This window comes from Podarcis muralis, chromosome 12 (assembly GCF_964188315.1).
Source record: "Podarcis muralis chromosome 12, rPodMur119.hap1.1, whole genome shotgun sequence".
Taxonomy (NCBI): domain Eukaryota; kingdom Metazoa; phylum Chordata; class Lepidosauria; order Squamata; family Lacertidae; genus Podarcis; species Podarcis muralis.
The window spans coordinates 51,940,154-51,952,966 of record NC_135666.1 but is presented as its reverse complement, the minus strand read 5'-3'; the positions used below and the strand labels follow the sequence as shown (position 1 = coordinate 51,952,966).

Genomic DNA, 12,813 nt, shown 5'->3' with positions numbered 1-12,813 from the left:
ATACTAAATTCACGGCTTCCTAGATATGAGCCATGCCTCTGATGACAAGATCCAATTAATCTGGAGTTTATTATATTGGTTGCAGGGAAAGAAGCGCTCTTGTGTTCTATACGTGCACAGTCTTAAGAAGGAAGGGGAAAATGCAAAACTCAGAAAATCCTAAAATGGAAGCCACATCCATAGAAATAGCATCAAAGCCCACATATCAGCTTATTTATTTGTTTTCATGAAATTCATACACCGCTTGCTTGTTAAAAAAACATATCTCAAAGCAGTTTACAAAAAGATAAAACAATAAAATTGAGAAAAATTCAAAACCATACTTCAAAACAAGCAAAAGTTGCAATACTAAAACAGATAAAGATTACCTCTTCACAACCTTCCCTCTACTATATATTGTATAGAGTGGGGTTGCGCTGTGGAATTGAACTCGGGGCCTGCCGCATGTACAGCATGGAGTCGTTCTCTGGGGTTGGGGGAAACAAATACCCCGTGATGTGTCTGATACCAGTCTCTGCTAGGGGTATGTGGTTAGGGAACTAAGTGCTAGAGGGCTTAGAATCCTAGACGTTCCCTCTCTTTTGCTGTTTCTGTGTCTGTTTTTGGCTATCCATGCAAAACATGAATGAGGTTATACTGCTGTCTATACTGCTATACTGGCTATACTGCTCTCTACGTTGCTGAAATGAGTCATTGATTTTGCCGGTGTGTGTGGTTCAATCTTATTTTAAATGGTGAGAAAATCTGCCTGTGGTTGTCTCATAGATGAAACAATGGATAGCTCAGTTGGTTAAGAGTGTGGTGCTGATAACGCCAAGGTTGCAGGTTGGATCTCCGTATGGGACAGCTGCATATTCCTGCATTGCAGGGGGTTGGACTAAATGATCCTCAGGGTCCCCTCCAACTCTACAATTCTGCGATTCTATGATTCCTACAGCGGTTTTACATCAAGACAGCCCTAGTGTAATCAAGAGACCCGTGGTGGTTGCCTTTGCAGGTTCTACTTGTGCTTTATGTATTCATAAATTGCTTAAATGCCAACCACACATTTGAAATGGGAAGGGTTTAATATATTGTTGTATTTTTTTTAAAAAAGATATTTATTAAAGTTTCAAACAATAAAACAAACTTCACAAAACAGAATAAGAAAAAAGAAAAAACACCATCACTATCAATCCAAAAAACAGAAAAGCACAGTAAAAAAACCCATCATGAAAAGCAAAAGAAAAAAGACATAAAAAAGACATAAAAGAAAAAACCAGTTTCTCAAATATTATTCTCATAATCCTCCTTCCAGACTCCCTCGCGTCTCCCTTTTCTGTGTTCCCTTTTACACAATCTTGTTCAGCAATGCCTCACCTTCTTTTAAATCTTATTTCATATTATACATTTCAACTATTATGCCTCCAGCTTTCCCCATTTTTTCATTTTGATTAAATTTGACATAATATTATTCTGACTTCACCTTTGTTCTGAAAACCATTTTTTACATACTCCTTTCAAGTATATCACTAATACCATATTTTCTTTATGTCCCGCATCATTCTAACATTCATACAATTTGCAATGCTTTTGCAAGTAGTCTTTAAATTTCTTCCAGTCCTCTTCCACTAGCTCTTCTCCCAGGTCTCGGATTCTGCCAGTCATTTCTGCCAATTCCATATAGTCTATCACTTGCATCTGCCATTCTTCCAGAGTGGGCAAATCTTGTGTCTTCCAGTGCTTTGCGATAAGTATTCTTGCTGCTGTTACTGCATACATAAAGAAAGTTCTGTCCTTTCTTGGCACCATTTGGCCAACAATGCCCAAAAGGAAGGCCTCTGGTTTCTTAGGGAAGGTATATTTAAATACCTTTTTCAGTTCATTATAGATCATTTCCCAGAAAGACTTGACCTTTGGGCACGTCCACCAAAGGTGAAAGAATGTTCCCTCAGTTTCTTTACATTTCCAACACTTATTGTCTGGCAAATGGTATATTTTTGCAAGCTTGACTGGGGTCATGTACCACCTGTATATCATTTTCATAATATTTTCTTTCAAGGCATTGCATGCCGTGAATTTCACACCAGTGGTCCATAACCGTTCCCAGTCAGCAAACATAATATTATAGCCAATGTCTTGCGCCCATTTTATCATAGCTGATTTGACCGTTTCATCCTGGGTATTCCATTTTAACAGCAAGTTATACATTCTTGAAAGTATCTTAGCTTTAGGTTCTAACAATTCTGTTTCTAATTTCGATTTTTCCACCTGGAAGCCTATTTTTTTGTCCATATTAAAGACCTGAGTTTAATATATTGTTGTAGAACTGGGTGATCATGGAGCTGAATTTGTTAAGGAAAGCTTCAAACACAATCTGCACTGCAGTTGATGGTTGCTAGCATACTGTTGAGGAAACAGTGCTTGTGTGATGGAAATGATGTATTCAGCTCTTTTCATCCCTGGGATTAAGAGCTTCATGCCATATCCTCCGACATTTCTCCAATGAATATAGGGGCCTCCTATGGAAAAGAGGGACATTCTGGGATCAAATTAAAAATCCCAACAGAACGGCAACAAGGCAGGCTGGACGCCTTATCTCGACTTAAGTATAGAAGCAGAGGCGGTACGCAATATTAGTTTTGAGGATCTGAGCAAACAGTTTGCAATTAGGAAAAAGTAGGAGGAAGTTTTTCAAATGTAAATAAAGTGGAAGTATAGAAAAATAATCATTATTTTCCATCTTACTAGGTTTTGTTTCATTTCAAAAAAAAAACAAGTTTCCCTATTTTTTATATTTTGAAGTTGATATATGTGGGGGCAACAAAATATTTTTAAGTCCTTGGGGCCTCTAAAGGTCTTAATCCAGCTATGCTCTGCCTAGGGGCAGCTGCTGAACAGGGCTGTCTTATCTGTCTTATCAGAAGGAAGTTGGGTGGAGATGCTTTTTTCTTATCAGCCCCAAACAGCCGCAGACCGCAGGAGAGGCTATAGCAACAAACAGAGTCAAAACAGCACCTTGCGCCTAATGGAATATCCTGTGTTTTTGAGGGGAAGATTGGGGCAAGTGGAGTATACCTGTGGCTATATCTTGAAAGCCATTTGCCTCACCCCAAAGAATGGTGGGCGCTTTAGTTTACCCCTCACAGAGTTAAATTTCCCAGCAACTCTTAAGAAACCACAGTACCCAGATTTTTTTTTTGGGGGGGGGGGGGATATGTTTTGAATGTGCTTTAAAGATGCAGCCTGTCTTGTGTGTCCTTTTTGAGTGGCAAACTGCAGTACACATCCTCGTTCCTTGCACAGAACTGTTGCAGTTAGCCGACTGCCTCAGCATTTATTTTCACATACCTTTATATGATGATTTGCGTAAGCTTCTTTTGGAGCAGGGGTCAGCAACCTTTTTCAGCCGTGGGCTGGTCCACCATCCCTCAGACCATGTGGTGGGCCAGACTGTATTTTGGGGGTGGGGGAATGAACGAATTCCTATGCCCCACAGATATAATAAAAGCACACATTCTACTCATGTAAAAACACCAGGCAGGCCCCACAAATAACCCAGAGATGCATTTCAAATAAGAGGGCACATTCTACTCATGTAAAAACATGCCGATTCCTGGACCGTCCGCAGGCCGGATTTAGAAGGCGAGTGGGCCGCATCCGGCCCCCGGGCCTTAGGTTGCCCACCCCCGTTTTGGAGAGTCATCATTTCTCTGAGCAAGGCTGTTTAAGGCCTTTTTGCTCATCACAGACACGGAAAAGGCTGGAAATGTTTGTCCCTTACTGATGTGTGCACAACAACAATGCAAAATTTAGACCGTTTCTGCTGGTCTGCTTCTTCTTTTGTACAGACAGAGACAAAAACCTTCCACTAAAATTCCTCACATACCTCTCAAATACAAACATATGTAAGTGAAATTATTCTAATGGATATACATTTATTTATTTTTATAAATGCTTTCCAAATGTCATTATATTTGCCCACACACAATCTATGACTTCAATACGACTTGCTTGCTGTAGGATTGCAGGCTTATCTGCCTACCAAAAAAGGCCAGCTCCTTTTATTCAAGGCTGTTCCTTAAATGATGTGGAAGAAGGGAGAAGAAACGGTAAATATTGGGAAGGCGAACAAGTGGCCTCTGCTGCCACTCACAGCCTGGTACTGGTACTCCACGCGCCTCAGTGCTTTTGCTAAACCAGAGATACAAAATATGCAAGGGGGACTTGCAACAAAAGGTTTCTCATGGATGCTGCTGCTCAGGGGTTGAGCAGCTGCCCATGCCCTCTTCCAGGATACTCTATTCTGCTCCCCGCCCAAGTCAGCATTCTGTGGCCACTGAGCATGCTCAGTCCTCACTGGATTGTTTAGACTCCCCTGCAATTTTTCTTTTTTGTCCTTCTGCAAACTTTGGGATCCTCTTGGGCCTGGTGAGTCTATATGCTCTCGAGTTTTAATAAAATAAAATTTAATTTAAAATTTGACTTAATTTAAAAGTTAATTTAATGTAATATAATTTTAACTTAAAATTAAAATAATTTAAAATTTAATTTAATGTAATATAATTTAAAATTAAAATTTAATTAAATTATAACCCCCCGCCTCCTCTTCCTCCAGCGCGCAAGTGGGGCGTGGATTTGACTGCTGCCTACGAACAGCAAAGGGTACCGACGAGCGCAAAAGCTTCGGAGGGTGAATAGCTCCGTGGCTCAGCGACGCCTCGCGCCCTCTTCCGCTTTCCCCGCACATGGCGGCGCTCCAACAGAACCTCGGAAGTGAGAGGCGGCGCCGCGTGCGTTGCCGAACTCCTCCCTCCAGGCGCGTCCCGCTTCCCCCCGCCCCGGCGCCGAGTCCGTGACGTCACCACCCCTTTCCCGGCGGAAGCGCCTCGCGATTGGCGGGCCGGCCGACTATATATAGGCGTCACTAGGCGCCGCGGCCTTCTTTCTCTCCGACCCCAGAGAGGCCTCCATACGGCGTTGTAGCCGCGTGAGTTGGCGCGGGGAAGCGGGCGGGGAACGGGGGGGGGGGGAGCGAAAAGGCGTCTTCGGAGGAAGAAGAGGGAGCCGAGCCGGGGCGGCAGCGTGGGGGGCCCTTGGGGGGAGAGGACGGGGCTGGTCCCCCTTCCGCTGGTGGGCCCTTCGCTCGAGGCCTCGCAGCTGCAGCGGAATAACGCGGCCTTGGGGGCGCCCTGAGGGGCCCCGAGCGCAACCCGTGCTGAGGGTTTAACCCAGATCAGGAATATATACATTGCTATCACTGGATTTCCGTACCGCCCTTCATCCGCAGAGCGCTTTGCAATATATCTATCTACAGTATCTATCTATCTATCATCTATCTATCTATCTATCTATCATAACACAAATATAAATATATATATCACAAATATATATATAGAACACAAATCCGTTGCAAGCAAAAGCAATAACCGTGTTTAAATGGCCCTGGACGGTTCAGTTAGCCAAAAGTCATGGAGAATAGGAATATTTTTTCCTTGGTGCCTAAAGGTAATGGATGCCGGCGATCTCTCCTTGCTTCACCTCTAGCTGAAGCAATTCTGAATCCTGACGTCGTTACGTAGTTAATTTGATGTTTCTTGCCATTCTCCCCCCCCCTCCCCCAGGACTCGAGGCAGATTACAGATAAAATAGGGGCACAGGTGCGGGGGGCGATCGTTAGAAAGGACAGCCACACATTACGTGTATATGCACGATATTGAAAAGGACAGCGAAAATGGCGCTGCACCAGCCTTTTCATTACAGTCAGTTCCCAAAAGCCTGTTGGAGTAAGGTCTCTCTAAAGACTGCAAGGAGAGAGCCGGTTTTAAGTTCTTTAGGAAGGGAGTTCCAGAGTCTGGGAATAACATCTACTGTACAATGTAAATAAAACACAGAGAAAATGTTAATTTACCTCAAAATATCTGCTTCCATTTTTTTTAAAAAAAGAGCTCCCAGATGAGTAGTCTTCTTTGGCCTTTCTAAGAAATCTTACTCCATTGCAGGCATTGAATGGTTTCCCCTGATTTGGAGACCATAGTCGCTTTTATATGATGGTTGTGTATATTTTGAGCTTGGCCGCAGAATCATGGGCTTTTGTTGCTTAATAGCCTCCCGGGAAGGTTGAAACCCTTTAAAAACATTTAAAGAAAACATAATTTTGATGCAAACATACCAAATTAAGCTTAATAATAATTAATTTTATATAATTATAGGCTTAGCATAAAGATTGCAATTTTTTATTTTGAATTGCTGCAGTTTGTTGTAAGGTGCCCTATTTATTTAAAGCAGTTTTATGATCTTCCAGCCAAAAAAGGTTCCCAGAGCAGGTTGCATAAAACCAATGATAGGATCACCCAAGTTTGCATGCTTCCAGGTTCTTTAAATGACCAGCATAAATGGAAACATTTGAGAGGAGAAGCCCAACAAAGCTGATTCAGGGATCCTATTTCCAATCTCTGCCTCTGCTGCAGCCTAATGGCTGCTATTAGATGACTGTTTTAGGCCAGAAATGTGATTATGTTGCCTCCTCAATTGCCACTATATAAGATCTTTTTCCTGCCCTCCTAGCAGTTTGACAGCATGTCAAAGTGCAAGTAGATAAATAGGTACCCCTCCGGCGGGAAGGTAAATGTATTTCTGTGCACTGCTCTGGTTCGCCAAAAGCGGCTTGGCCACATGACCCAGAAGCTGTCTGTGGACAAATGCTGACTCCCTCGGCCTATAGAGTGAGATGAGTGCTGCAACCCCAGTCGTTCACAACTGGATCTAACGGTCAGGGGTACCTTTACCTTTAAGATCTTTCTTAAATCACAAAGTTACTGTAAATCACATGCAGAACCCAAGGTTTTTTTTATCATTCTTGTATTGAAGAAGACTTTGCAATCATATATTTGCCTCTGCAGTGACAGTAGTTCGCTACTGCTCCCATTTTATAGATTGGCATGGAGACCTGACAGTGATGTTCCTGTCCCATACTAACATAAGCTGATTCTGTTTTAGGTTTCCTGTCGTTGCTTTAAAAGGAAACTTCACAATGTCCGGAGGTCTTGATGTTCTGCAGATGAAGGAGGAAGATGTCCTCAAATTCCTTGCTGCAGGAACCCACTTGGGAGGCACCAATCTCGACTTTCAGATGGAACAGTACATTTATAAAAGAAAAAGTGATGGTAAGAATCTTGTAGAATGTCAGGGTGATTTTTTAATAGTCTGTTGTTTGTGGCGATGCTAGACTCAGCAGTGGCTTATGAGTGCAAAGCAGCATTGGATTTTACATTTTTCTGTTCAGTTATTTATATATTCAGTCTATATACTACTGCTTAGTGCCTTTCACTTCCTTTAGTCCTATTCCTTGCCAAGAATGCACATGCTGAACTTGCCTATTCAAATAAGTGAATTGCTTTTGTTAATTGTTCTTCATGTCTAGGCCAGGACTGGAAACTTCTGGCCCGCCAAATGTTATTAAGCTACAACTACCACCATCCGTGTCTATTAGCCATTTTGGCTAGGGCTGATGGGAGGACTCTTTTAACAACATGTGGAAAGGGTCACAGGTTCCCTGTTCCTTGTCCTGGCCTATCTTGCAGTACTCTAGGAGTAAACTGACACCTAGGGGTTCTTTACATTTCAGGACAGGTTTTTTTGTACTTTGTTTTACTTCTTTGTTTTCTGATGTTTATCATGGAGACGTGTCACAAAGAATAGCTTTGGTGGCTTGAGTAAGATTTGCTATATTTCAGGCAGCTTGATGTACATGTTTGGTTTTAACTGCACACTATTAAAGCTCAGAGGTGAGGTCAGTTTCTGGCCTATGAACTCTTGAGTGTCGGAAGTGTGCTATAGTAAATGCTGGCAGGATTTTCGCTAACGCCAGGAGAGCTATGCTCTATGACTGGAGTTTGATAGTAGTCACTGCCACATCCGTGCCAAGCTTGATAAAGTGAAGGGACATGTTTAATAATACTTTGTAAACGTGCACCTCTGCATTTACTATTGAGGCACTATGAGTGGGAAGGGAAGCACCCCCTTCTGCAAAATTGTCCTCTGAAGTGTAACCACAGCAAAGCAGTAAGTGTAGGAACCCTCATGCCACTTGCACATTCCTTTGAATCATCACTTCCCAGATGAAGGCAAACCAGAGGATAAAATCAGTACATCTCCATGTCTTTTTGGAGCCATTTTTCATTTTCATGCTCTTTTTAACAAGGGGGGAAGAATGAGTACAAACAACTGCACTCGGGAATTGATGTCCAGTTGCCAGTTTCTGTTATTTAAAACACTGTTGTGTTTTATGTAGGTATTTACATCATCAATCTGAAGAGAACTTGGGAAAAGCTGCTTTTGGCAGCTCGTGCCATTGTTGCCATCGAGAACCCGGCTGATGTGAGCGTTATCTCCTCCAGGAATACTGGACAGGTATGGGAGTATGTCTAGGAATGCGAATTGTGTGATGGGGTTGGCTCTAGTATTTTTGCAAATGTGTCAGCACTTGTCTCCAAATAACCGTGCAAGCCAGGTTTCTGTTGAAAATGCAGCATAAATTGTAGAAGAAATTCAACTATTTCAACCTTTCTTATTATCTCCCCACTGTAGCGTGCCGTTCTGAAATTTGCTGCTGCAACTGGAGCTACACCAATTGCTGGCCGTTTCACTCCTGGCACTTTCACCAATCAGATCCAGGCTGCCTTCCGTGAGCCCCGCCTCTTGGTAGTCACTGATCCAAGAGCTGACCATCAGCCACTGACCGAAGCGTCATATGTAAACATCCCTACCATTGCCTTGTGCAATACCGATTCTCCCCTGCGCTATGTGGATATTGCAATTCCATGCAACAACAAGGTAGTGTATACTCTTTATGTCTATCCATGGTTTTTTTTTAAAGGCATTTTCTGGGTGTGATTTTCAAAGTTTGCAGTCAAAGCTTACTGCTGTGTTTTGATAGAAGGCAGCAACTAGTTTTGGAGGGGGGAAACGGGTCGTGTGCACATCGTTAGAGCTCAGAGCTGAGGTCAGTTTCTGGCCAATGAACTCCTGAGTGTAGGAACTGTGCTACATCAATCTTGGCAGGATTTTTCGCTAACGCCACAAGGACTTTCACAGTCCAATGAGTGGAGTTTGATAGTGATTCTTGCCACACCTTTATGAGAAATGATAGAGGTAGTTGAGGGACGTACCTACCTCATTTTTAATATATTTTACCTCATTGTTCTGCTTTTGAATTTGCTGAGCAGTCTTACCAAAACTTGATTGCCTGTGTCTTTTAATAAAATATGGGCTTTTTGCCAATTTACCCTATTATTTCCTGATTCTTTTTATTGTTGAGAATCTTGGTCCTAATGGATAAATATCTAATCTGTGCTCCAGGGGGCTCATTCAGTTGGCCTGATGTGGTGGATGTTGGCTCGTGAGGTCTTGCGTATGCGTGGTACTATTTCCCGTGAGCACCCGTGGGAGGTCATGCCTGATCTCTACTTCTACCGGGATCCTGAAGAGGTAAGCTCGGATTGGCACACAGTATTGTGTTGGGATTTTAGGACGAGGAAGGAAAAGGAGAGCATAACCTTGGCAAAGCAGCATGACCCGTACCCTGTCCGCTCAGTCCCTACCCAGACATTCACAGTATGAGGAGGCACTTCTGGAGCAAAATTTTTCTTTAACGTTTACACTATGTGTGATTGACACTTGATGGTTTCACTAGTGGGGCACCAAAGTTAGTCACATACATAAACTCTTTAGAGGAACCTTTCAACAGCTCTACTGAACCAAGTCTTTGGTAGACCTTTTCCAGCTAGAATGGCTATCAGTGTTCTAACCAGCAACACCCACTCAGCCCCTTCTGGGATTTAATTTCCTCTGATGGGATCAAAGCTGGGTTGCCCTGCCTAGCCATCCCCACTCAGATGGTTCAAACCCCAATTGCTCACACTGACAGCCCGACTCTGACAGGGAGAGTCAAATACCTATCTGCTAGGTCCCTGTCTAACCTGCAGACAATCCGTGTCTGCCCTCTCTGACAGGTGCATGGCCCGGTTGATTAGGGCGGGGTGCTTGATCCCTGTACGGGAGAGCTGCATATACCTGCATTGCAGGGAGTTGGACTAGATAAGCCTCAGGGTCCCTTCCAACTCTGATTCTATTGTGACTCTTAAAACTCTGCATCTAACTTAAATACTGCTTTCTCCTGATTTGCTCTGGGTCTCTCCAGCTCTCATTGGTTGCCAGGTCACCAGGAGGCAGGCCCATAGCTTGTCCGTCGCAGAATATATCTGTAACATTAGCTTGCGTTAATCTCTCTCTCAGATTGAAAAGGAGGAGCAGGCTGCAGCTGAGAAGGCGGTTACAAAGGAGGAATTCCAAGGCGAATGGACTGCACCTGCACCCGAATTCACTGCTCCGCCGCAGCCTGAGGTGGCTGATTGGTCTGAAGGAGTGCAAGTGCCGTCTGTGCCAATACAGACAACATTCCCAGCTGGTAAGTATTTTGAAAGATGACACTCAAACATTTCTTAATGACAGCAAACTGTAAAGTTATTTGGACACTTGCGTCAGTGGTGTTTCCATCTTCTCCAACAGAGGTTTCTGTGATAAAATCTCGAGATTTATTAGTTCTCAAACATGACAGGGAGGGTTGGGGGTGTTTGCTTGAGTTTAACATTTCTGATGGTGGTTTTACGTATGTTTTTTCCCCAGAGGACTGGAGTGCACAGCCTGCCACTGAAGACTGGTCTGCAGCTCCCACTGCTCAGGCAACTGAGTGGGTAGGGACTGCCACGGAATGGTCTTAATACATCTACAGGAATTCATGAGTACAGTGAAAAATAAAGATCTTTCTTAATACAAGGCTTTGCTTTCTTTTCTGATATGTAGTGTTGTCCTGGTGCTCTCTGAGATCCATGAGCTCATATATGTAAAAAACAGGCATCGTGCCACAATCAAGTCACCCCAGTGTTACAGAATCTTACAATCTGACATTTGATAAATTTTAGAAGTTTATGCATCAGGGATGTTTTATAGTGATTGTGTATTTTACAGGGCATGTTTGAATAATTTTGGTCACATCCATGCTATGATGCCTTACAGTGTTTTACACAGAGCAAGGCCCACTGTGGTAGCTGATAAATTTTATCAGCTAGTGGTCATGTTTTTGAATTAAGTAGACATTGGGCCAGCACATTAACTTTGAGCAGTATGTAATTTCTGAAAAGAGACAGCAAAGTGCTTTTTAACCCATTTCTCCTCTGTGTGAATAGCATTGGGGGCTTTTTTTAGAGCTGAAGCTGGTTTGTAGCACAAAACGAAATAAAAAGATTCCTTTCGTTTCGACAAGTACGGCAGACCAACACGGCTACCTACCTGTAACATATTTCACAAAAGTTTAAGGTCATAGCCACTCAGAAAAAAGGACAACACCTTTATTAGGTAAACCAAAATGTTAGAAAATAGTGTGTAAGCTTTCCTGTACTTCAGAAATCTTCACCCGCCTGTATGTTAAAGATGGGGAGAAAGAGGCAGCTGGTGTGCCTTTGCTGAAAGTCTTAAGAATTTGTGTAGGAGCAGTTAGCAGATAAACAAAGGAAAGCTTTTCAGATATTGTAGGTTTCCAATAGCACCCTGGTCTTATGGGAAGGAGCACTCTAGAGACCAATAAAGACAATGCTGCTCCGAGATCAGTTGGACCTTAGGCAGGGTCCGTCTGGAAAGTGGGATGGCTCCTGCCACTGGAGAGGAGGCAAGGAGCTGGGACCCTGCCTGATCCATACTAGATAAGACCTTTATTAGGCTTTCTCTTGACTTTTTGACAAGTAATGGTATCTAGAGATTCAGGCAGGGTTGGTCTGGCTAGATGAATGATTCTTCCCCTGGTATGGAGGCAAAAGACTTGACCCAACCCAAGCTCTCCAGTAAGAAATATCCCTTTACTAGGGATGTCTTTCATCGATAACTGGCAAAACTTAAAAGAGTTTTTTTAAAAAGTTAATTATAGCTCTATGCCAGTTCTTTTACACAAACATGCATATAATTCACACATACTTTCACTAATGGGATAATCTGAGTCCAAGCAATAGCTAAATTTCAGCCATGGTTTGGAAAATAAACGCAAGGACATACTATAATATACAAATTCCAAGGATCTGTTACTACAACATCATTGTTCATTTGTATGCCACCTTTTCATAGTTAAGCCGCGCTGAAGGCGGCTTATGACATGAAAAGATTTACAAAATATAACAAGTCATAAGCGATAAAAGTCAAAGGGCCACAAAACACACCTGTTCTTAAACCTGCCACAGTGAGGTTTGGAAAAAAGATTCCTATGGGAGACAGCAGAATGCTTTTTTCAAGCCAAAATATGGGGCATTTTTGCTGGAGAGGACTTCAAGTGCACAGGGAGGGGAGAGTTACATCAATTCACATATTTTGCTAGCATTTGAACCCACCATGGAAGGTAGGTTAGAAATAATGTTCTCATATTGCAGATTGGTCATGGTGAGAATGCAGGGAGTGGAATCCTTGGAGTAAGAAGTTTTGAAGCAGTGGCTTTTACGTCACTTCTTTTGCTCTTAACAGTTCTTAAAATGTAGCTGCTTTTGTATTGGGAAACTTTTATAACCTTTAAAGAGACATTCAGGGTTTTTCTCTCCTGTAAATGCATCTAAAGATAACCTCTTAAAAGCCAGGAAGTCAATGAAAACGTAATCATTTGCAACCTTATTTTTCATGCTTGCTCTCATTCCTAGGTCTATATTTTCAAATAATAATAAATTTTTATTTATACCCCGCCCTTCCCAGTTCAGAAAACTGGGCTCGGGGCAGCTAACAACAAATTTAAAACAATTG

At 42.6% G+C, this 12,813-nt stretch overlaps 1 protein-coding gene and 2 non-coding genes across 3 annotated transcripts; all 3 read left to right on the top strand.

Moving 5' to 3' along the window:
* Positions 1–4,814: 4,814 nt before the first annotated feature.
* On the top strand, positions 4,815–10,815 carry RPSA (ribosomal protein SA). Its single transcript, XM_077916428.1, has 7 exons — positions 4,815–4,969; positions 6,979–7,145; positions 8,273–8,391; positions 8,569–8,814; positions 9,340–9,468; positions 10,276–10,447; positions 10,666–10,815. The coding sequence occupies exons 2-7, from the start codon at positions 7,013–7,015 to the stop codon at positions 10,758–10,760; spliced, it is 894 nt and encodes a 297-aa protein (XP_077772554.1). The 5' UTR covers positions 4,815–4,969; positions 6,979–7,012; the 3' UTR covers positions 10,761–10,815.
* Positions 7,743–7,898, top strand: LOC114607949 (small nucleolar RNA SNORA62/SNORA6 family). Its single transcript, XR_003709267.2, has one exon. It is a non-coding gene; the product is annotated as a small nucleolar RNA SNORA62/SNORA6 family (small nucleolar RNA).
* Positions 8,955–9,114, top strand: LOC114607950 (small nucleolar RNA SNORA62/SNORA6 family). Its single transcript, XR_003709268.2, has one exon. It is a non-coding gene; the product is annotated as a small nucleolar RNA SNORA62/SNORA6 family (small nucleolar RNA).
* Positions 10,816–12,813: the final 1,998 nt, after the last annotated feature.

What these genes read in the sequence shown, in the direction of transcription:
- RPSA (XM_077916428.1), top strand. Translation starts at nt 7,013, where the DNA reads ATGTCCGGAGGTCTTGATGTTCTGCAGATGAAGGAGGAAGATGTCCTC. An exon ending in TCTACCGGGATCCTGAAGAG is followed by an intron (nt 9,469 to 10,275) that starts GTAAGCTCGGAT and finishes TCTCTCTCTCAG; the next exon opens with ATTGAAAAGGAGGAGCAGGC. An exon ending in ACAGACAACATTCCCAGCTG is followed by an intron (nt 10,448 to 10,665) that starts GTAAGTATTTTG and finishes TTTTTTCCCCAG; the next exon opens with AGGACTGGAGTGCACAGCCT.